Here is a 25223-nt window from a genome sequence, read left to right on the forward strand (position 1 = left end):
AATCATGCTATTCTCCATGATATATATATATATATATATATATATATATATATCGATTCTTTTGGTCCACTGGATTCAATATATTTATCTGATTCATTCAGATTTTAATGTTAAAAATATTTTCTACTTGAAGATTTTTTACTTGTTTTATAGTTAATAATTCTCTATTCTTTTCTTCCTATATCTATATTTTAAGATGCTCAATTTAAAATTGTTCTCAGAGTTTTGTTTAGCTCTTTACAGAACTTATTTTGATTTACTTTTATCTTTTGGCTTCTCTTCACGGTCAAGTTATTTTACTTTATGATTTACAAATGTCGATTTTCAGTTCATTTTCAGGAAGAGTTATCATTTTTTGTTCTGTGCGATTTCCATGTGCCTGGGTTAAGAAAGTATCACTTCAGAGCTGTTTTGCATAATTGGAATAAGTCAGTGGAAATGAAGCTGGGGCAGAGATTTCATGAGTCCGGAAAACTTTTAATTTATCAGCTCGCACTCATATCCTATGTTACAGTTGTCTGGGCTGGGGATTTTGCTCATAGTTGCCAGATAAGTAACAAGTTTTCTCATCATTTCTTAAGGCTGGAGACAGAGGTCATGTGACTGAGGACTTATTCAGAAAACTCTCAAGCTCAAGCTCTCTCCACCGTTGTTTTCAGCCAAGCCCTGTAATTTCCACACAGAAATAGAACCCTGGTTCTAAACGCCCTCCATCTAGAGCCTACACAAAATCACGTGACCACTCGATTTTTATAAGAGCAATCTCTCACTCTTGCTGTGATCTCTCCCCTGTTTCTCAAAGGCAGAGTCTCCCTTGTTTCTCAAACCTTGGAAATTCCTTTCTTTTACCGCCAGAATCAATTCTGTCTTTAGAAAAGCTTTCTTGCCCTTTTAAACAAAGAAATTCTTTGCATTTGGTGCAGGATCTACCTTCTTTCATTTCAATCTAGCATGGGTTATTTCAATTGAACATTCTAACATGAAATATGGTAGCTACAGTTGGAGATATTCCTTACACTCAGCCTCTGTCCCGTCTCTTCTTTGAATAGTCTCATGCCACTGGTCACCGGGAAGGGGACATGATATTCAGAGCTGGACAATCACCATGTTTCATTGCCTTGGACCGCTGGGAGGTTGGAGTACTGTGTGACTGGCAGAAGATAGAACTGATCGAGCCAATAGGAGACCTTCTCTGTGGCTAATAGGCAAATACCAGAGGGCATGAAGTGTTATTTTAAGGAAGAACAGTATCAGCTAAGAGATGTCACTTAGTCACCCTCTCCTGCTTAATGGAGTAAGTCATCTATCTGCACTAAGAAAGAATGAGGTTAGCACTCAGAGGAAATCATCAGCTCCAAGAAATAAACAAGGAAAAAAATTAAAAAAATAAATGGACAGCCAGGTTGGAATCCCAGAGTCCCAATATGCCCAGAGTCGATCTGATCCCTATTAAACAGGCCAGTGAATTCCTTTGGTCAAAGCTAATTTGAAGCAAGGTTCTGTCACTTCCATCGAACTTAGGCATCAGAAAATCCAAGTCTGAGAAAGCTGAGCAAAGAAACCATTCACCTGGATTTCTCTCATTTATTTATTTATTTATTTCTGGTGGACTAATTGATCACCAGCGTCCTGGCAGAACAAAGTGACTCTGAAGTCATGGGGCTGGGTGGCGGAGCAGGAGTGAGAACATGCAGATCTAATCGGAGAGAACAAGAGGCACTGTCACGGGAGAAAGCCAAGGTCAGTGCCCAGTCATCGGAGCAAAGGACATTCATGGGGAGAGTAAGCGAGATGCCAGCCTCAGAGCCAGGAAACAGGAACTGGGAGCAGGAATGAGAACAAACAGACCAGGCTGCCACAGCAGGTGGGGGTGTGGACCGCCGTGACCGGGGGCAGCTCAGCCCTGCTCCTGGACGCCTCTCCCAGATGCCTGGCCTCCTCCCCATCCCGGCCTGGTGATGCCACCTGGTGTCGAGATAGGAAGAGATAGGAAGGCGGCTCAGAGCGGGCTGGCAGAAGGAAACGGTCCTTCAGCACAAAGGACCAGACTTTTTTTTTTAATTTTTAATTATGTATCACAGCAGTATCTAGACAGGCATCAAACTGAGTTTCATGCTGATGATCAGTTTCCAAGGCAAATATCAAAGCAAATTGCCTTCTGAGAGATGTGTCAAGAGAGAAGAAACTTGTTTTTAAGCAAGGCAGAGTTGTGAGAAATATTCCACTCGCGGGCTATAATAACAGTTTGGGTTTCTTCTCATCAAAAGAAGACACCTTATCACCCCTGTTTATCCCACTAGGTCAAATGGGAGAAGAAGAGTGTGCTAATGATGATGGCTAAGAAGGCTTTTCGAATATGTGGAGGAAGGAGTATGAAGAATATTAAGCATTCATCTCCTGGAATACATTTTAATGAGCGGATTAGTCAAATACTTGCCCCCACCTCTGAAGGGGCATATTAATCCCCTTCTTTGGTAATTAGCGGAGAGCCTTCCAAATAATTAGCTGCGAGGAAGAGGGGTGTGGAGACTAGAACTTGCCTTCAAGGGGATTGACAGTACCAATGAAGATATTGAGTTTCTGAGTGATAGATGTCCATAACTGAGCCCTACACAGATATTTTCTAGAATGCTCCTTCGAGGAAGCCCAGATGCCCAAATGGACTCTCCCATTGTAGCCCCTGCTGAGGGCGCAGAGAGATAAGTGTTCTCATTCCAGATATTGTCCCTGTGCACAGGGGAGGTTTCTGCAGCTGGTTGCGGTGAGTGGATGGATCATATCTTAAAGTTCCCCGTGGCTGCATGGTGCCCTGAGTCTTGGCGCCACCCTATTATCTCCCATCCTCCATTTCCCTCAAGATTCTCAGGCTATAAGAAATGTGCTCTTTCAAAATGTCACTCACTCTAAGTGTAAGCAGTCGCCAGTATCACATTTGAAATGACATTTTCTCCAAAGACCCTCTGAGCAGCATGGTGCTCTTAGTTAGAGAGGAGACTGGTGCTCCCTCTCTCCCTTGCGTTCATCGTTTACACTGGGTCTCTTAGAAGCCTGTGCGTAACAGGGAATAAAGACACCTTGTGTGTCTTTATTGTCATCCAAGATCCAGCTGTTTAATGAGCTTATCTTATCGCTCAGAAACACTGCAGGCATTTGCACACTGTGGAGTGCTGTCACAAGGACACACTGCAGTACAATCCTGGGAGTGTGGTGTGCAGAGAAATAGCTGAGAACACTCAACCCCTCTCTCTGCTCTTTCAGAGCTGAAAAAAAAATCAGACTTAAACCACTGGACAACCTGACTTTAAAGGGAGATTGCCAGTAATCAACTATATTAATGGGACATTCCTGGATCACATTAGTTTAGATTCCAACAAAATTATCACAATCATGATCACGACCATCCTGTTGTTCACTGATTGCCTCGAGCAGGCCCCAGTAACATCTCCTTCATCCTAGCCCTGAGATTTTTTTTTAAAAAGTGCCATATTCAAGGCTCTTTCAGGGTTAGGAGAATGAGACCCATCATTGTTACAGGTATTTGGCATGTTGGGTACACCACAGGGAGTTTGCCAGACTCTGCCGTGTGGGCAGTTTACATTCGGTAGCCTGCCAGTTTGTCCAAAGTTAGAATAAGATAATAAGATGTGTGCTTCCAGGAGCTGGGTTTTATAGTCTCTGGGTCTTGGCCGTTGATGGGATTACACTGCGCCAGGGGGCCAGTTGGTGGGTGTGATCCCTGCCTACTGGAATATGGAGGATCTGGGTGTCCTGGTTGTCCTCACCAGGGCCCCTTGGAGGGGAGCAGGTTGAGTTTCCCTCCCCACCCCGACCAGGGCTCCGGCAGTCGAAGACCTCCAGAACCAGCCACCACCATGCTGAGAGCACTCGCCACACGCATGAAGGTACCGGCAGAGGAACAAAGGCACGTGGGTCCCGGGGCTGAGATCTCCAAGCCTGCTCGGATAGGGGCTGAGCATACTCCACCCAACAAAATTATATAATCCAAAATAAGGAGATAAGCAGCATCAGCGGTCCCACCTAGTACTTTAATTTTGTTCATAAATCATATTAAAATCATTTATATGCATATAGGTATCTATACACACAGACAAATTTGGCTGTGCTTTTTTAAAAACCAAAATAGGTCTTTGGTTTTTGTCTAAGCACATTATTGTATAAGTGCATCTAAAACTTTCTTGAATTTAAAAATATTGTAAATATATTTTAACATTTATATATTTTTTCTAAATTTAATTTTATGTTTTGGGGGAGAGCTCCTCAACCACTCAGGAGACCTGGGAGCCCCCTCCCCTCAGTCATTTTCACCAACTGGATCACTGGTTTGAAGCAAAGGCCTGAGGATGTGATCCAAGCTAGGCTCTGCCCTGCTGGGGCTTCCCTGATACTATGATACTGTCATTTAGTCAGCCATATAGTAACTCTTATGTATAACTTCTTGCACACATCAGGATGTGTTCATTTCCATGGAGAAATGACTGAATATGCCCTTAATTGCTTAAAAAAATAAATTTATAGAAATGCAATAGATGGGTCAAATAATTCATAAACTTGGGGCCACAGTAGGGTGTTTGCAGTAAAGCAGGTAGAGTGCTTTCCTTGCACACAGCTGACCTAGGTTTGATCCCCAGCATCTCATACGGTCTCCCAAGCACCATCAGGAGTAATCCCTGAGTACAGAGCCAAGAGTAAGCCCTGAGCATCACTGGGTGTGGCCCCCAAATAAAACAAAACATTTGTAAACTCAACTGACTTAACACCAAACAGTCTTGGTAAGAGCGCAATCACTTTTCTCTCTCACCACTCATAGCAGGAGGTTTCCATATCCCCCAAACTGGACCCCCACCCGAGAATGATGGTTATCTCTGGGGTTCTGAAGAGTTTCTAGGCAAAAAAATGGTACTCTGCTGTTAGTTAAATTTATTTTTTTTTCTAATTCTTAGTGAAGCAGATCTTATTTAGTAGAGATATTGGCCATTTGTTTTGTATTCATAACCTACATTTTTTCCTATTATGCTATGGTTACCTTATTGATCTTGGAGATCAGAAGTGATAAGGAAACTAATATCTAAGGTTTACTGAGTATCATAAGTCAGCCCCTGTTTAGGAATTCTGTGTTTGTTTGCTCTACCCAAAGAGATAAGGTGCTAATCTCATCTATATTTTACAAATAAGACACCTGATATATATAGAGAGGTTAAATCAGTTACCTAATACAATTCTTACATAAATTGAGACTAATAATTCATTGTGTATTTTATAAAGATTGTTAGCCAATCAATGAGTATGTTGAGTAAGGATGTTTTTGTTGGTTTATCCTCCATCATCGGGTTTTATTTTCAGTCGTTTGTTTTCTCTTGGTAGAATTCCTGAACTCTGTTGTCATCAAATAAATTGACTTTTCTTTATTAAATTGACTTCTGCCTTTGGTATCTTTATAACTTGAAGAAGGTTCAAATAAATATAATTCAAACACATACAGACATTTAAACAGAATAGAAGGATATAAAATAGATGCTCTCTTTCCATTTTGCATAAATCATGGCTCCATGGAGTAAAATTATTTGAACTACTCAGATTTTTATTTCTTCTGACAGCCTCTCTGTGACTCTAAAACAATGGTAGATCTGACTTTTTTAGTTAACTTATTCCTTGTTTCTTTCTCCCCTCCACCACAAGGAATATCAATTTTGGTTGTGAGTATTTTTATAACTCTAAGGAATGTACTTCAGCCTCGATTTCTTGATTTATCAATTTTACACGGTAAGTCTTAATAAGGGTCTTATTTCTAATGGGGGAAATCATATGTAAAAAATAGTTACTCTTTATTCCTGCATCATAAAATGCCATATTTATGAAGGAATGCTTCAAAAGAAACAGGTCTATCTGTACTCATTTTAATAAAACCAGAGAGAACTGCGGAGTAGAATAAAAGCTGCTGATATAAATGTTATACATTATAAGTTTGTGCATTGTTATGTGGATCCTATATGTTAGAGCAACTTTCCAACTATATTGCTTTATTTGTTGTTCAGAATAATTTTTAATGTATATCAACAAACTCTGCTTACATCTTCTAGATAAAGAAAAAGCGCAGACAGTTTGTGTCTATATTAAGTCACTGCAGTGCCTTTGAGGTTGGGTTGAGTTTCTGTCAGCATCTACCTTGCCTTATAGGGAGCAACATTGCTCTGAACAATTAGCTCACCTTTCCTCTCATCTGTACCAGACTGCAAGAGCCAGTCTTCACAAAATTTCAAGTGAAAACCACTGAGAGCTCTTGGAATTCATGAAGCATGCAATGGAGACCAAAGCCAAAAAATGCAGTACATTTCCCTGGCCATAAGGGATTCATTCTAAGAAGAGCTGGAGCAGGAAGCATCAGAATCTATACTAATTTTTACTTTGTTTTTTTTTTTGTTTTTTTGTTTTAATTTTTTATTTATTTATTTATTTATTGAATCACTGTGGGAAAGGTTACAAAGCTTTCAGGTTTAGGGCAAATATCAAACACATTTCCCTTTACCAATACTTATTTTTTACCATGAAGAACCCCAATAAAACCCCACCCCCCACCCCTCCCAGTCCCTGTGAGGCAGATGAATTCTAGTTAACACTCTATCTGCTTTGATTAGATTCATTGTTTCAATAAAAGATTCACCACTATTATTTAGAGTTTACCTCCCCCCCAAATCAGACATGCTGAAAAAGCATTGTGAAGTGATTTGCTTTCTACAGCTGGGTTCAAGAATTAAATGTTGGTTTTGGATTTCTGCTATTTTACTTATTGACCCTGGAAGTATTTCTACTGAAAGTCAGATAGTTAAGAAATTGGTTTCTGTGCTCTGGAGTCGTGGCCGTGCTGGAGAGTCGCTAGTGGGGGGCAACTGGTGGCCTCGGTAGGGCGTGAAGGGCAGACCGAAACGCCCCCCTTCCCAAGAGGTTTTAGTCGCCCCCACACCCCCGGCTCATACCTGCTGTCCACGAGGCTCCCATGCAGCCGCCATCTTTCTTTGCAGAGAGGAGAGGGTGACTGGGGCAACACCCTTTCCCCTCTGGACAGACATGATGGCCTGGATTAACGCATAGTCCGTTCACTTTTCTGCTCCAAGCTGCCGGGTTCTGCATTAAGTCCTTGTGCTTCTGGGGCTGTGGCCTTGCTGGAGAGCCGCTCGTGGGGGGCAACTGGTGACCTCGGTAGGGCGGGAAGGACGGACCGGAACGCCCCCCTTCCCATGAGGTTTTAGTCGCCCCCACACCCCCAGCTCATACCTGCTGTCCACAGGGCTCCCATGCGGCCGCCATCTTTCTTTCCAGAGAAGAGAGGGCGAATGGGGCAACACCCTTTCCCCTCTGGGCAGACATGATGGCGCATAGTCCATTCACTTTTCTGCTCCAAGCTGCTGGGTTCTGCATTAAGTCCTTGTGCTTCTGGGGCTGTGGCCGTGCTGGAGAGCCGCTCATGGGGGGCAACTGGTGACCTCGGTAGGGCGTGAAGGACGGACGGGAACGCCCTCTTCCCATGAGGTTTTAGTTGCCCCCACACCCCGGCTCATACCTGCTGTCCACAAGGCTCCCATGCGGCCGCCATCCTTCTTTCCAGAGAAGAGAGAGCGAATGGGGCAACACCCTTTCCCCTCCGGGCAGACATGATGGCCTGGATTAACGCATAGTCCTTTCACTTTTCTGCTCCAAGCTGCTGGGTTATGCATTAAGTCCTTGTGTTTCTGGGGCTGTGGCTGTGCTCCAAACTTAACGCTGATTTTCAGGGAGAAACGTTGGGTGGTTTACTTCCCATGGATCACTTTGTATATAGAGAGATGTCGCGCGGCCGCATAAGCAGCCGCACGGTTTGGAGGGAAAGTCCTAGTTCCTGCATACTCGAGCTGTGCTTGTAGAGGCTTCTGGTCACCGGGGTTCCATCTGGGGGAGGCGGGATGCGGTACCTACCCCATCTGGGACTTCCCGATGATCTCGGCTCTTTTTGGAACCTGTTTTTTTTTTCTTCCAGAGCTGTGGATCCCCGCCCTCCATGTGGCCCTTCTCTTTGGCTGTATGCTGTAAAGATGGCGCTGGGGGGCGGGCTGTGGGCATGACTTCCGGAATCAGAGGTTACCTGGGAGTTGTAGTTCCGGCAGATTTGAGGAAAAGTCCTAGTTCCCGCATACTCGAGCTGTGCTTGTAGAGGCTTCTGGTCACCGGGGTTCCATCTGGGGGAGGCAGGATGCGGTACCGACCCCATCTGGGACTTCCCGATGATCTCGGCTCTTTTTGGAACCTGTTTTTTTTTTCCCTTCGGGAGCTGTGGATCCCCGCCCTCCATGTGGCCCTTCTCTTTGGCTGTATGCTGTAAAGATGGCCACTAATTTTTACTTTGGTTGAGAATAATGGGGCCAAGTTTCTTGCTTTCTTCTCCTGAAGGAAGTTGCCTCTGCTCCTGAGAAGCACTGGCAGAAATCTCAAATCCAACGTGGAAGCCAGTCCAGAGTAACTGAATGAAGAGAGACTCCTTCTTGTTTCTCCAGCTTCTTCCTGATCTATTTCTACTTCATTTGCTCAGTTACATTGGCCAGTGTAGACTGCAGTCTCTCTCTTTGTTAGGGGGTGGTGTTGGTGATGGTGTTGGTGATGGTGAGCAGTTGGACAGAGGTTACTCCTTACTCTTTGCTCAGGCATCACGATAGTTAATTTCACAACTTTGTATTAAGCATATTTGCTTTTATTTTTTTAGATGAAGGATACTGGCTCATTTTCAGAGCTACAAACCATCTTTCCCTACTGTTGGTATAAGATATGTGGTCACAAATGTTAATTATAAATTAGTTGGCTGAAACTTAGAGGCAATTCTACCTGAGAAACAGTATTAGAATTATTTATTTGCCTGTGAGACAAGAATTGGAAGCTGATTTAACTAAAATGAGGCTAAATTACTATACATTTAAACGAAAATTCTGCTCAGGATTAAGCCCCTGTGTCATGCCTCCTTTCCCCTTTTTTTTTCAGCACATTCTTACACGACTAGTGGACACACGGTCTTGACAATACCAGTGATGAAACAAATCAAGAATTTTCAATGCTAAGACTGAAGAGAATGGTTCTAAGCAAGGAGTGAGCTGGGAGGAGAGAATCAGAAGGCAACTGGAAAGTGTGTCCATTCTCAAGGGGCCCTAGAAGCTCTGCCAAAGGCCACAGTGATTGATACTCTGGGTTCATTATTAGTCTTGACTTTTCTGAAGTATAACTTGATTTTTCAAACTTTTTGAAACTCTAACTTCTTTTCCCTAGTATAGAAAGTGCTAGATCACTGTCCTTAAAGTTCAACAACCACACAAAGGTAGAATTAAGGAAGGAAAAACACAAAAATGATTTAAATTCTTCCTAGATGCATTCCAGCGACTCTGTTTTCAAAAAGCAACCATCTAAAGAGGCGTGTCTATCCATTCACCCAAGATGGGAAGGGTTTGCTGGAAAGAAAATGAAGGACAGTTGAATAGTGACTCAGCATGTAGGTGACTGGATCCCAAAGGAGATGTGTCAAGAGGTGGAAAACTCCATCAGCTGGACAGACAGAGACTGGAAGGGTGAGCTCAGAGTCCAGAGGCATGACAAAACTTGCTAAAGGGTGTTGGAGAGAGCTCTGTGCATTTATGGAGAAAAAGTGGGGAGACAAATGGGTGAAATTCTGGCTGAGAGTCATGGAAACTCTCCACCCATCACCATAACCAATCTTAAAAAGTTATTTTTCCCCTTACTCCCTGGTCCCATATTTTCCAAGATTTCATCATGTTTCTCTCTCCCTCTCAGTCAGCCTCTCACATTTCACCCAGTTGTTTTTCTCTGTAAGAGTCTCACTTCAGAATCATATACCTATTATTATTATAATTCTTCTTCTTCACATTATTATTCAAGCTCTTTTCTCCCTCTTTCCTCCTCTCTCTCTTCCTCCATAAAAATATTTCCCCCTGCTTTTTATAAAAGCATTTTTTTCATCAACAACCTTAATTTTCATTCCAACTGAAGTTTCCTCATTGTTTCTTTTGCAAAGAACTACCTCAAAGGGAAATGGATACGGCTTGGCATTAAACAGCAAGTTAAAGGAGGGTGTTTGGTTTGTATTTTGTAAGTTCATAGGTCAAATAAATCTTCCACTAAAGGTTTGCTCTGAAGGATGCCTTCTCCTTTTTACTGTACTTTAGGTAACATGGCTATAGCTGTGTTAATGTCTATGGTTTTGATGTACCTGGGTCGGCTGCAGGCAAGACAAGCACCCAGCTTCCTGTGTCACTCTGCCCTACAGTACAGTTTGGATGACTATAGTTTTATAATATAATTAAAAGTTGGACAACACAATCTTGTTTTTACTTATCTTTTTTTGCTCAAAATTTCTTTGATTAGATGCCTGAGCAATAATATAGTAAGTAGTGCACTTGCCTTGCACATGGCAAACCCTGGTTCAATCCCCAACACCCCATCTGGTCCACTGAGCACTGCCAAGAGTGATCCTTGCATGTAAAGCCATGAGCAACCCCTGAGCATTGCTGAGTAAGGCTCCAAAACAAAAAACACATTTTTTTGGCTACCCAGAGAGTTTTATGATGCCATCCTAATTCTAGTGGTGCTAGTTCTAAGTCCTAAGAAGGTATAGGTGGCTTGGGGAGGATGGTAATCTGAACAATGACGACTTTTCTTAGATTGAAATATCCTCTACAGTGCGAAGTGCTCTGCCACACTCTTCCCTAAGCCTGTGAGTGAGTCAGGGTTTCTGTGGAGCAGGCAAAGGGAAGCCCAGCTCACAGGCAGTGGTTACTATTACTGACTCACTCAGTGTGAACAAAGTTGAGCTCCCCCCAATTTTAGTGGAAAAATTTTCAGTGATCTTTAGAAATTGTGAGAATAAGACATTAAGAGGATAAAAGATATGTCTATAAGTGAATGGAGATACAGAGAGAGAGAGAGAGAGAGAGAGTTCTGTGTTTTTAAAATGAAGTTTAAGAAGCAAACTGATGAGAAGGAAAGTTTAGGGCTGAACCTGGGAAAAATTGTAGAAGGTGGGGATGGATGGCAGCAGCCACTGGCCCCAAGGGACAGAGCCCAGATGCCTTGTTGGACATTGCCCTATATAGCTCCCATTCCCCAGAACTTATGGAAGGTGGTTAGTAGGACCCAAAGGCACTGGGCAGAAGGCGTGGAAGTGAGGGTGCTTCTGTGTCATGTACTTTGACTACGGATCCCTAGTCTCCTAGGTAAAATACTCTGGGGGACCACACAACACAACCTAAGAAAGGATCAAGCATGGAAGATGAGATATGAGCCTGATAGGCAAGAATCCTAGGCCTTAGAAACAGATTTTACCATCCAACAACTCATCAAAAAGATCATACACCATGACCAAGTGGGATTCATCCCGGGAATGCAAGGATGGTTTAACATTTGGAAATCAATCAACATAATCCATCATATCAACAAATGAAAAGATAAAAACCATATGATCACATCAGTAGATGCATAGAAAGCATTTGACAAGATTTAGCACCCGTTTATGATGAAAACCCTTGCCAAAATGGGTATAGAGGGGACTTCCCTCAATATAGTTAAAGCCATCTACCACAAGCCTACAGCAAGCATCATCCTCAGTGGGGAAAGACTGAGAGCCTTCCCTGTAAGATCAGGATGAGCCCACTCTCTCTGCTGCTGTTCAGTATAGTACTGGAAGTACTTGCAATGGCAGTTAGGCAAGAAAAAGATATTAAGGGCATTCAGGTAGGAAAGGAAGAAATAAAACTCACTATTCGCAGATGATATGATACTATACTTAGAGAACCCAATAACCTCCACCAAAAAACTCCTAGAAACAATAGACTTGTATAGTAAAGTTGCAGGCTATAAAGTCAATACCCAAAAGTCCATGGCTTTCCTATACGCAAATCATGAGAGAGAATAAAGTGACTTGAAAAAAACAATCCCATTCACAATTGTGCCCCAAAAATCAAATACCTAGAAATCAGCTTAACTAAGGAAGTAAAGGACCTGTACAAAGAAAACTACAAAATGCTACTTCAGAAAATAAAAGAGGACACAAGAAAATGGAAAGAAATCCCCTGCTCATGGGTCGGGAGAATTAACATTGTCAAAATGTCAATACTTCCCAAAGCATTGTACAAATTCAATGTGATCCCTATAACAATACCCATGACATTCTTCAAAGAAATGGAGCAAAGTCTCCTGAAATTCATATAGAACAATAAGCCCCCACAAATAGCTAAAGTAATTCTTGGGGAAAAGAAAATGGAAGGAATCAACCTCCCTAACTTCAAACTCTACTACGAAGCAGTAAAAATTAAAACAGCATGGTACTGGAACAAAGGCAGAGCTGCAGACCAATGGAACAGGGTTGAACATACTGACACCTCCCCCCAAATATATGATCACCTAATCTTTGATAAGGGAGCAAGAAATGTGAAGTGGGGCAAAGAAAGCCTCTTTAACAAATTGTGCTGGCAAAATTGGATGGCTACATGCAAAAAAATGGGCTCAGATCTCTGCCTAACACAGTGTACAAAAGTAAGATCAAAATGGATTAAAGACCTCAACATCAGACCAGAAACCATAAGGTACATTGAAGACAAAGTTGGCAAAACCCTCCATGACATTGAAGCTAATGGTATCTTCAAAGATGTCACGCCACTGGCCAAGCAAGTGAAAACAGAGATAGACAAATGGGACTATCCTAAACTAAAACGCTTCCGCACCTCAAAAGAAACAGTGACCAAAATACAAAGACAGTCTACAGAATGAGAAAGGATATTTGCCCAATACACATCCGACAAGGGGTTGATATCAAGGATATACAAAGTACTGGTTGAACTCCACAAGAAAACATCCAACCCCATCAAAAAATGGGGTGAAGAAATGAACAGAAACTTTCTCAGAGAAGAAATCTGAATGGCAAAAAGATACATGAGAAAATTCTCTACATCATTAATCATCAGGGAGATGCAGATCAAAACCACAAAGAGAGATCATCTCACAACACAGAGACTGGCCCACATCCAAAAGAACAAAAGCAACCGGTGTTGGTGCGGATGTGGCGAGAAAGGGAACCTCCTCCACTGCTGGTGAGAATGCCAACTGGTTCAGCCCTTTTGGAAAACAGTATGAATGATTCTCAAAAAATTAGAAATTGAGCTCCCATTTGACCCAGCAATACTACTCCTGGGAATATATCCCAGAGGCAAAAAAAAGTATAGTTAAAGTGACATCTGTACTTTTTTGTTCATTGCAGCACTCTTTACAATAGCCAGAATCTGAAAAAAACCTGAGTGCCCAAGAACAGATGACTGGTTAAAGAAACTTTGGTACATCTACACAATGGAGTACTAGTAGCTGTTAGAAAAGATGAAGTAATGAAATTTACATACAAGTGGTACTACTTGGAAAGTATCATGCTAAGCAAAATGAGTCAAAAAATGAGGGACAGACATAGAAAGATTGCATCCATCTGGGGAAGATAAAGTAACAAAATAGGAGACTAACACCCAAGAATAGCTGAGATAAGTACCAGGAGGTTCACTCCATGGCTTGGAGGCCAACCGCACCTGCTAGGGGAACATGATTTCCACTCAATGCTTTTTTTGCAAACCACAGCACCCAAAAGGAGAGAGAAAACAAAAGTGAATGCCCTGCCACAGTGGCAGGGTGAGATGGGGGGAAAGGGGTTGGGAGGGATACTGGGATCAGTGGTGGTGGAAAATGGGCACTTGTGGAGGGATGGGTATTCAAACATAGTATAATTAAAACCCAAGCACAAAAAATTGTAAGTCTACAACTGTACCTCATGGTGTTTCACTAATAAAAATTAATAAAAAACAGATTTTACCACGGTGTGAAACACCGCATTTTATAACCTGCCATGCGCGGGAGTGAGACACCCACATGAATCCAAGGAGCTACTAAACTGACATCCTGGACCTCCCATGGACCTCCCCTGGACCCCCCTGGTCCATGCACAGTGCCCTCACCCCCCACTCTTGGAGTCTGCATTTCCAGCAGAAAGCTGCTGTGAGAAGCAGCAGCAGAAAGACCAGCACCCCCACCCCTAGGCTGGCGCAGACTCCTTTCCCAAGCTCATTTGCACTTTAGTGGTTTTGCTTGGCTTGGCCTTTTACAACTTGGCAGCTCAGAAAGTGAAAATGAAAGACTCAGCAGATTTAAATTTTTTTTTCACTTCAAATGTTCCTTTAATACTAGTGTTTCTTTGCACGGAGATTCCTGGTACCCTAATTAATTGTACTTGGCATATTTTTTAAAAGCATCTCCTAGCATTTGTGAATCTGTCTTGATTCTGCCCTTAACTTGCACCCACTGACATTTTCAGCCCCTGGAGGAAAAGCACATCCCTGAAACACGGTGAAACGTGTTTATTTGGAGGCTCCTGTGGAAAGTTGCTGGATTTGGTGGCAACTTGGGGTGACAGTCTTAAGAAATGTCAGCTGGCAGGAAAAGAGCAGTGTCCTATTCACTCCCTTCTGTAAGATCTGACTTTTGGAAATACTTTGCCACTTCTCTATAAGTTTTTCAAATGCATTTGCAGTAATTAACAGCCTGAATGGGACCTGTTGGCACTCAGATCAGAATGCTATTTTCTTTTGGGATATTTGACAGTTGCCCAAGATGTCACTCTTCATCTCAAACAAGAAGAGACCTCTGACATCCTGAAAGCTACCGCAGTGGTATTTATTAAATATGAATGGGAAGAGTGTGAGAGGAAGGTGAGGGAAGAGTGTGGCTCATTTCTCAGAAAGAAATTCTTCCAGGAGAAAGGGGAAATGGCCTTAGCTCCGAGCCCAGCTTCATGCTTGCACCAGTCACGTGGATGTGGAGGTCATGTGTGTTAGAAAACGTTGCATTTGCATTGAGAAATAAAAAGGAAGTGCTGACTCTCAAGTTCTATCACCACTCTTCAAAACTTACTACCAAGACAGCAGTGTCTATTTGCCTATTATCTAATTTTACTTACAGAGGAACAAATTAAATGGCGTCATTTGAAATGAATAAGACATATTCATATACTTTTAAGGAAGCCTAAGGGAATCTGCTAAATCTAGATGTCAAGGGGGAGAGAGATGTTTGCTAGTTTTTGCACAATATCTTATAACAGAGTGGAACTGGAAACTCATCAAAAATGTTAGAAATTGGGTGCTTATGAATTGTACCCACTGTTGAAGATGTTCTCTGATAAAAATTCCTTAAAAACTAGAAATTTCCTTTATTTCCATGTCATGAAAGCAGTTGGAATTACCACGAAGGTGAGGTCTAGTTCTGTATCCAGAGAAGTCTCGGCCGAGGTTTAGTACTTACTAGGTAAGGACAATGGCAACCGCATCGTTCAGGACACTCTCTCCAAACAGCAGGGTATAGAGGTCAGGGTCCACATGCAGCTCGTGGAAGATGGCCAGCACGGTCACTAGGAGAAACACAGCCTGCAGTTAGCAGCGACACTGAATCAATGAACCATGGACCTGGCTTTAGTTTTGATCACCTCAAAAGCCTTTACTTCCTAATGCTTCTCTTCTCAAGTTCATCCTCTTCCCCTAAACCACACCTCTGTTCAAAAAACAAACTCTGCTGGTCTCCCTTGCTTCCAGATTTCTCTGGAACCCTCATGGTTTACAGGGAAAGTTTAAACTCCTTCGTCTTGTCATCAGCACCCTACTTGCCTCCTGCCATCTCCCTCTCCTCATCCTGCTCTGCCTTCCTCGCTCAACTAAACACTGGACTGGCCAGAATTTCCCAAACACATGAGCAATTTTTTTTTCTTTTCTGGGGCCACACCTGGTGATGCACAGTGGTTACTCTTGACTCTGTACTCAGGAATTACTCCTGGTGGTGCTCAGGAACCATATGGGATGCTGGGAATTGAACCCAGGTTGGCTGCATGCGTGGCAAACACTCTACCCGCTGTGCTATTGCTCCAGGTCCACATGAGTTTTACATTTTTAAAACTACCTTTGTGTCTTAGATCACCTACCAGGCCACTAATTTATTTTCATGCACCTACTACCATTCTCTCCATTCTTTAAGAGAACACACACACACACACACACACACACACACACACACACATACATGCACACCCTTGACTATAGTTCTTGCTGCAGTAAACCTTTACTCGCTCTTTAAAAGCCTCTCAGCAGAGACCTGGCCAACTCCTTTATGATGCCAGCATTTGGATCAAATGGTGGGAATTAGCCCAGGAGAGCCTGGAGGCTCATCTCGGCCAGGCAGGCTCCTTAGATGTTCAACCCGTGCTTGAGTGACAGACTGATAGAAGGAGTGTAGTCCTGAGGGAGGGAGCTCAGTACGTGGTCTCATTCTCCCCTGGAACCACACTCAGTGGGAAGAGGGGGTGACTGTTCTGAGAAACGGGATCTCAGGCCTTGCTCAGTTTCCAATGGCCTGTGTGTGTTTGTGAGTGTGTGTGAGTGTGTGTGTGTGTGTGTGTGTGTGTGTGTGTGTGTGTGTGTGTGTGTGTAGGGGCTGTGGGGCGGCTCAGGGCAAACATCAGGAAGCGAGTGTCCACACACTGATTATCTCTATTCATCAGCCCCGTTCACAGCATTGATATTTCAAATCGTCATGCAGAGCGTGAACAGCAATCATTGGGGAAATGATCCCACAGGTTGATTGCCAAAGTGGAACCAGGCTGACTGCGATGATGCTGATGTAATGAGTGCAGCAGTGCGAGGATTTTCACCCCTGCTCTTCTCTGTTGCTTAGTAACTGTGATATATGAGGGTACAGGGGTGGGACGGGGTGGGGAGGGCAGAGTTTGAGGGTTTGAAAGTAGGCTTGAGAGACTGGATTTCACTGGGGAGCCTGGGAAGGGTCATCTGAGATGTGGCACAACCCAGGGTGTGAACTGGGGATGACCCTGGACAGCACGCCACAGGGAAACGTGCATGTGGTGCAAGAGATGACATAAGGTGGGCGCCTCGAGACTGGAATAGGTGTGGATTCAGCCCCCCCAAACTCCTGTACTCCCCTCCCACCCCTACCCCCAATACTGATGGTCAATGATCATAGTGCTTTGGACTGTTCTCTTCTCCCCTCTGTGCAACTCGCCCTGTGCTTAGTGCTGGTTAGAGGTGACTATTAGCCAGGTGACCATTACCGAGTGAGCAAAGGTATCACTGGGCAGGACAGAGCCGAGGAGATCATACTTGCAAGGTACTTGGCACGTGAGCTGGAGCTAGAGAAAGCAACATGGGACTCCAGACTGCGCTGCAGGGCAGTTAGTCGACAGGAATATTTGTAGATCAGGAAATCTAGGAGAGCTGGCTGTGGACACGTCACAAATATCCAGTTGGAATGTGAAGTGGAAATTTCAGTAAGAAATAGAAGGCTGGGACTCTACTGAGTTAAGTCAGGAGAAAGAATTGGGAGATTATAGGCATTTAGATGAACCATAAAGCCGAGATGAGAGGGCCTGGGTGACATGTATAAGCTGAGACTTCATTAGAGATCCCTAACGGACACTTACAGCTGAAGGCTGGGGGTAGGTGGATTCACGGCATATCCGTGTGTTGCACTTGCCACATCTGCCCACAAGCATGGTGGAGCCTACTGAAAACCTAAAGTCTATCACGACATTCTGTAAATAGATTTCCATTTGTGAAAAATTGTCCCAGAAGAAGGGATGTTTAATACAACCACTAGCTTGGGGATAGAAGAAACTACTGAAGTAAAATGTCCCGAATTAGCATGACAATTGGCCAGATCTCATTTTACCAGGCATAGAATCAGTTCCATTCTTCGAGCTGAATGGATCCCTAATCACAATAGCAGGATGGCAGGGAGCAGCTCTGGGAGAGCTCAGCCATTCACTCTGGCTGCCACCCGGACCCCCCCACGGGTGTTGATGGTGGTGGGGGGAGGCAATAACCTCTACCAAGGAATCCCTTTCTCTTCCTTGTATAGAGCCAGACCCCTATCTAAGCCCAACAAAGAGTCTGCAATTTGGGATTTAGCATGATGGCAGTTTCCTTTGGCAAGAATCAGATGACATGAAAGTACAGTCATTCCTTAAACCAGAAAATTCTATCGTGGCAGCTCTGCCACCAGCCTTCATCTCTGTGGTTGTTTATTTATATTTTCACAGCTCTGAAGACGGCTTGCAACTCCACTGCACTTGGAGCGACTTCTGGGGACATAAATGGGGGCTCCAGACACGAGGCTTATCCCACTGTATTTCCACAGGCGAGGTGGGAGGGGCTCCAAGGGGTGAAATTCTGCTTCTTCCCCGGGGGCATATTTGGCAGGGGAAGTTGTCCAGTGAATGGCCAGGTTTCCAGCCCCCACCCCCAGGCGGTTCAGACTGTCCTTTTGTACAAAGAACTAAACTCTACTTCATAAATGATCTCCCACACAAAAGAGAACGCTATTACTCTGCACATTCTCATCTACCCTGTGAAGAAATGGAACAGCCTCCGAATAAAGCCGGGCAGTGTGTCCTACAAGAGGGACCATTTGCTGGGACCACAAATGAGTTGAATAGGTGAGTCAGGAAATTAACCACCCACTGTGGCTGGCAAGCTTGAAGCTTTTAAAAAACTCATTTAATTAGCTTGCTGGCAGGACTCAGTCTTACTCACAATGTGCAAGACTCTCTGTGGCTACTTCCTGGGACAACAGCTCTTGAAATAGCTGTGGACAGACCAACCCCAGCTGCTCCCACACCTATCCAGGCCTGTCAGGACTCCCCAAGCCCACCCAAGGCAAGGTCTTGAAGTAATGCCACTAGATGAACCTACTGGCAGCAGCAGTGTGAGAGAACATTCTAGACACTTCAGGAAGAGGAGGAGATGACATGATTCAATTTTTCTGTCCTCCACTCTGATGAGAGAGCTTGGTCACTTTTGCCTTTGGCATCCTTCGCTCCCACTCATCTCATAGAAGCTAGAACTAATGTTCCATCTTGGGCTGCAGGATTTGTCACCACACCCCTCTCCTGACAGTTTAACTAGAGAAACAGTCACTTGTTCTCCCAAATTGGTAATAAGGGATGCAAGTGCTTACAATAAACACATACACACACACACACACACACACACATTCCCCATCCCCCCTGGCCCCTGGGTGAGTCATGGATGACTAGGACATGCCATAGAATCACTGAGAAAATGGAGCCAGCTGCCAAGCAGCAGGAACATCGGGCTGAAGGATGAGGCAGTGGTGAGGAGCATTTGTGAGAATCTGCTAAGGGAAGGAGAGAGGCTAAAGCAAATAAAGGCAAAAATCCAGGGGTCTAAAGTGAGCAAGGGGAGCTCTTGAGATTTTTATTTCCAGGTTTGCAGAACAAGCCTGGTGAAAGACAGAACCAAAGAAGAAAAAGGACTGGATCATGGGCATAGAACCTAGGGGATGAAGGAGAGCTGTCTTCTCAGCCCCGCAAGAGCTTTCTGCGAGAAGACGTAAAGAGAATTAAAATGGTCCAGAACACATTTGGGGGTGTGGGTGGGAGTGATGACCAGGGCTTTTATATAAGCATATATATACATATATATATTTATTAGTGAAACACCATGAGGTACAGTTGTAGACTTACAAATTTTTGTGCTTGGGTTTCGATTATACAATGATCAAATACCCATCCCTCCCCCAGTGCCCATTTTCCACCACCATGGATCCCAGTATCCCTTCAACCCCCATCCCCCATCCCACCCTGTCTGCCTCTGTGGCAGGGCATTCTCTTTTGTTCTCTCTCCTTTTGGGTGTTGTGGTCTGAAGAAGAGGCATTGAGTGACAATCATGTTGGGTCTATAGTCTACTTTCAACATGCATCTCCCATCCTGGGAGGATCCTCCAAACACCCTTTATTTGGTACTCCCTTCTCTATCTGTGCTGCCCTTTCCCCTAGATTGCCCAGCTGGCCTCTAAGCCATGGAGCAATCCTCCTGGTACTGATCTCGGCTATTCTTGGGTATTAATCTCCCATTTTGTTACTTTATGTCCCCCAGATGAATGCAATCTTTTTATTTCTATCCCTCTCTTTCTGACTCATTTCACTTAGCATGATACTTTTCATGTAGTACCACTTGTATGTAAATTTCATGACTTCATCTTTTCTAACAGCTACATAGTACTCCATTGTGTAGATGTACCAAAGTTTCTTTAACCAGGACGACCAGGGCTTTTGGGGAACAGTTTTTCCCCAATGTGCCCAGAAACGTTGTGCACTGGGTCTGAGCAGACATGGGGTGAAGGATGATGGGCGGGTGGAGAAACCCCCTCTGGGAGCAGTCGATGGCTGTTCACTTTATTGCTAAATACACACATATTTTATAGAGGGTCTCGGCTTACAGGAAGGTCCAGTCACATAAAATTCAGCATTTTGGGCCTATCACCTTGCCTACTCTGCTTTGCCCTAGTTCAATCCCATTTAAGGTTAGATGCTGTGGTTAGGATGGCCTGCTAAGCGTTCATGACAGTTTCTGTGCCTTTGGCACATGTGACTAGGAGGTCAAGAGAGGCTCGAGGCTGAATACCTGGTGCCAACACCTGTTCTGGCCAACTTTGCCTAGATACTCCCTTTCGCGGTGACTCTTTTCAGGACCGCTTTGCAAGGTTGGGTCTGATCTGCTCCAGTGCCCATCGCCAAGCTCCACAGAGGGCTAGGAAAGGCTGCTAAGGTCTAAGACAGGATCCTTCTCCATCCTCAGGAGTAAAACCCTAACACTCAAGTGACATGATATCTTGATGAATTTCTCCATCATCATCGTGGCAAGAGTCTTGTCCCCTACTAGAAATCTATTGTAGTACTGAAATGAATCCTTTCTCAACTGACACTGACCAACTGTACCTGGGGAGAGAATGCAGGTAATGGCATCTGACCCACGAGGGGTTCAAAGCCCCAGCCCCTAAAAGATGCTTTGCTTTGTTTCCTCTGCTCCCTTCAACTGGTCACCTTCCTAACGGCCCTGCAGTCCCTTTACAGCCTGCAGGGTGACAGTCCCTTCCCACAATCTCCACCAGCTGCTCCCTGACCCATATTCTTCAGACATTTTTAGGAGAAATTTAAATTTCAAATCGTATTTTAATGTGACTCTCAGAACCCCATCCTGAGCCCTGCCTGGGTCTTTGGGTGCTACCGCACAGTTGCTCTTTCCCGTGAGTTCTAAGTTCTAAATTCTAAGTTCACTCCTCCTCGTCAGGACATGGGCTGTCCCTGGAGAGGGCAGTCTGTGGTTTTCTGTGCAAATCAGTTTTGTGACACTTGTCCCCGACACCTGGAGAATCAGCAATGGCTCAGGCTCCTGCCGCTGAATTGTGTCAGGCTTGACAGGTGAAGAACCCTGATATTTTCATAATTGAAGTAGTATTTTTCCATTTCCTAAAGCGATTATTGTGAAACGGTGTACTTTTTTCTTCCTTCTCCTTCTTTTTCACTCCCTCAGAGAAAAGAGGGAGGAGGAAATTCTCTACAGCCTTTCCCGAGCTTGTCCAATAAAAGATGCTATTTGATAAGATTTCCATGAGATGCATCTAAACAAAAGGTGTCCCAGGTCAGGCTGGAAGACAGAGTCAGCCCAAACCTTTTTGGTCAACAATCAGCAGCCTACAGAAGTGCGGCTTGTTTGAAAATCCCGTTCAGCCAATCCTAACCTAGAAACTGCAATGAGCAAAGTCAAGTCTCCCGAATTGTTGAGAGAGATACTGCCAAACCCAACCATGTGCTAAGGTTAAATGCAGGAGGCTGCTGTGTGAGAAGTCACCCAAACATCAGGAAGGAAGCAGGTCTAACACCCGCAGTTCCCCACACCATCGCCAGGCTGTATTTGTATGAATGTTGAGTCGGTGTCAGTTGTGGGGGGAAACTCCCAATGGAACACAGGATCATTGGTCTTCTGCAGGGGTCCTGGGGGAAACCAAGGCCGCAGGCACTAAGTGCAGTGGTCTGGCTACTGAAACCTATTCGGGAGAGTCCCAAGGTCAAAATCATCTTCTGAGTAATGTGAAAATATCACTTGCATTTTTCTTTGCTATTCTTCCATTTACGTACAGTGGAATTTTCCAGAGGCTATAATGAGTGATTGTCCAATTGAATGCAGAAGTTGATGTGAGAATCCAGCTGCCTTCCATTATGCCACATTATGAAGATTTTTAGAATGTAAAACAATGCTACTCTTCTCCGTCATTTTTTTGTTTTGGAAATAGATGTCTCTTTCATAAAAATACATTATTTATATGAACCCATTGGTAGCATGACTTCTATTTTATTTTATTTTATTTTTGGTTTTTGGGTCACACCCGGCGATGCCCAGGGGCTACTCCTGGCTCATGCACCCAGGAATTACTCCTGGCGGTGCTCAGGGTACCATATGGGATGCTGGGAATCAAACCCGGACCGGCAGCGAGCAAGGCAGACACCCTACCTGCTGTGCTATTGCTCCAGCCCCAATGACTTTGATTTTAAATCAAGTAATAAAAATATGTTTTAATTTTTAAGTTATACTATAAACATATTAATAGACAAATACAAGCAAAAATTCCTTTGGTCATCTATAATTTTGAGGAATTTTAAAGGCATTGTGATATCAAACAAATTGAGAACATTTATCCTAAGGTAGCTGTTATGTTGTTAAAAGTAAGAGTACATCCTATGATTGGGACTTACACTAGCTAAGCACCATCTTTGGATGAAATGTGAAAATAGTCTTTTAAATAATTTTCAGGGTCAAAGGGGAAAAAAATTATTCAGTACCTGAAATGAACATAGTATCATTTGTAAATTATGCCTCAATTAAAAACAATTTTAAAAAGTCATCTCTGTAGAACTTAATTCTTTTTTTGGGTTTATGATTTAAAAAAACCCTAGACCTTAATATCTTTTGCCACACAAAAGACCACTGGGGTCTTTTGTCCTGCATCTACAGAATTTCTAATAACTTATAGAAAATGCTTCTTTTCAGATCCACTCCACAGGCACGTTTCCGGAATCACCTTTCAGTCATTAGTGTTTGCATCAAAGTTCTTTTTTGGAGTACAAGCATTTGGTGGGAAGAGAATGCCTCTTCAACATATGGATACATAATAAAGTCATTGATAATTCTTATCCTTCCTTTGACTTCAAGTAATGCCAAGTGGTGTTCCAAAATAATCTACTTCTCCCTTTATTCAAGAGCCAGAAATACAGTCACTGACAGTATAAAAAGGAGAAGGTCATGAGGATTGGCATTAAGCAAAGAAAAATAATTACATAGCTACGCATGTATGTGCAGATATATGCATATGGAAAACACCTGAGTATAAATTCAGATGTGTGTCTGTGGGGAGGTATCTTCCAGCTCTTGTACCTGGGAATTTAGGAGCTAAAACTTGCTGGCATTTAAAGCAAGTGCTTTAAAATTTCCCCCAAAGGTACCTACATCAGGAATATTCTAAATTTAACATTAGCAAAAAACATAAACATTTAACAAAGATCCAATTTCCCCACCAATGGGGTTTAATGAGCTAAGGTGCGGTTTAATGGGTGAATCTTTGCAGAATAGCCCGTGTCTGGGTAAGGATGATTCGCCCTGTCATAAGTGCATTCTCCTCTCTGCATTTTGACTAGACCATCTTTCTATTTTAAAAAATGAAAGTGTTAGAGGGAGGATTGCCTGCCGGTCACGAAATAAGTGCAGGGAAGAACTTAGAGGGATACGATGGGCTTGATGGGCTGCCAAAGAATGAACACTTGGAAATAAAAATATTTCTGTGACCCATTAAATGTAACAGTAGTCAGGAAAGACATTAGGTCACAGAAATGCTTGAGTGAGTCATGGCGCACACACTAAAATTTCTCTGGTGACAGAATGTTTAGAAATTCGCAGATGAGGTTCTTGGAGGGTAGCTCAGTGGTAGGGAGCTTGCCCTTGCACATGGCCAAGCGGAGTTAGATCCCTAGGACCACATATAGTCCCGTGAGCACTTCCAGAGTGATGCCTGGGCACAGTGTTAGGAGTCAGCCCTCAGCACAGTGTCAGGAGTCAGCCCTGAGCACAGTGGGGGTTGTCTTGGAAACAATCCAAACCAACAGACATAGACAGATTCCTTATATCACCACCTCCCAACTATGGATCAGGACCAGATGGATGTGCAGACACGTTTCAAAGGGGAGGGTGGGTATCCCTGTTCTCTGAGATGAGGAGGACTGCTGATGCTGAATGAGGGAGATGCTAAGAAGAGTCAATCCAGGCCTATGCAAGAGCAAGGGGAGAACCTGGGAGGAGTGAAGTCAGGCCTCAAATACCTCATTCCCATCCTCATTGGGGCTGGTTGTGTCATAGCCCCAAAGATGCCCAGGTGGGGTCCTGGGCCGGGGCAGATGTCTCACGAGGCCCCTGGGACTCTGTAGATCTCGCCCAGGGTCCCACTGAACCACATCAGCGTCCTTAGCACCAGGAACAACTGGAGACAGATACAGTGAAGAGAAGACAGATGGGAGATTCAAAATAAAAAAAGGAAAGGAAAAGAAAAGAAAGAGAAAGAATGAAAGAGAGAGAAAGGAAGGAAGGAAGGAAGGAAGGAAGGAAGGAAGGAAGGAAGGAGGGAAAGAAGGAAGGAGGGAGGGAGGGAGGGAGGGAGGGAGGGAAAGGAAAGGAAGGAAGGAAGAAAAGAAAGGAAGGAAGGAAGGAAGGAAGGAAGGAAGGAAGGAGGGAGGGAGGGAAAGAGGGAGGGAGGGAGGGAGGGAAAGGAAAGGAAGGAAGGAAGGAAGGAAGGAAGGAAGGAAGGAAGGAAGGAAGGAGGGAAAGAAGGAGGGAGGGAGGAAGGAAGGGAGGAAGGGAGGGAGGGAGGGAAGGAAGGAGGGAAGGAAGGAAGGAAGGAAGGAGAAAAAAGAGAAAGAGAGACAGAGAGACAAAGAGACAGAGAGAGAGAGAGAGAGAGAAAGCAGACTCGAGGAGCTTCCAGCATGGGAACAGCTTCGCCTGCAGGCCCTGGGAGGTGAGGTGACCTTGTCGACCACCAAGGCAGCAGGAAATAGGGCCTGGATCCCCCTTCAGGAGGGTTTGCCTATAGAGCATGTCCCTGGATCGTCCCACCCCCTGCTGCCAGCCTGGGGACATCCAGAGCAGATTCCCTGGTGCACCAACCTGGACTCTTGAGTTGTGAGGCTGGGGCCTGGGCTCTAAGGGGTATTTGGGAGGGTCCCTGGGGCTCCTCCCTCA

The 25223-nt window shown here is 44.1% G+C and overlaps 1 protein-coding gene across 1 annotated transcript in view; it reads right to left on the reverse strand.

Moving 5' to 3' along the window:
• The window catches only part of SLC9A9 (solute carrier family 9 member A9), a 560068-nt gene that overhangs the window by 349070 nt on the left and 185775 nt on the right, over nucleotides 1-25223 (reverse strand). The window contains exon 6 of the mRNA XM_056114177.1: nucleotides 15376-15481. Within this exon, the coding sequence (XP_055970152.1) occupies nucleotides 15376-15481 (106 nt within the window). The remainder of the gene's footprint in view (nucleotides 1-15375; nucleotides 15482-25223) is intronic.

This window comes from Sorex fumeus, unplaced genomic scaffold, assembly GCF_029834395.1.
Source record: "Sorex fumeus unplaced genomic scaffold, SorFum_2.1 ptg000024l, whole genome shotgun sequence".
In the NCBI taxonomy this organism is placed as follows: Eukaryota; Metazoa; Chordata; class Mammalia; order Eulipotyphla; family Soricidae; genus Sorex; species Sorex fumeus.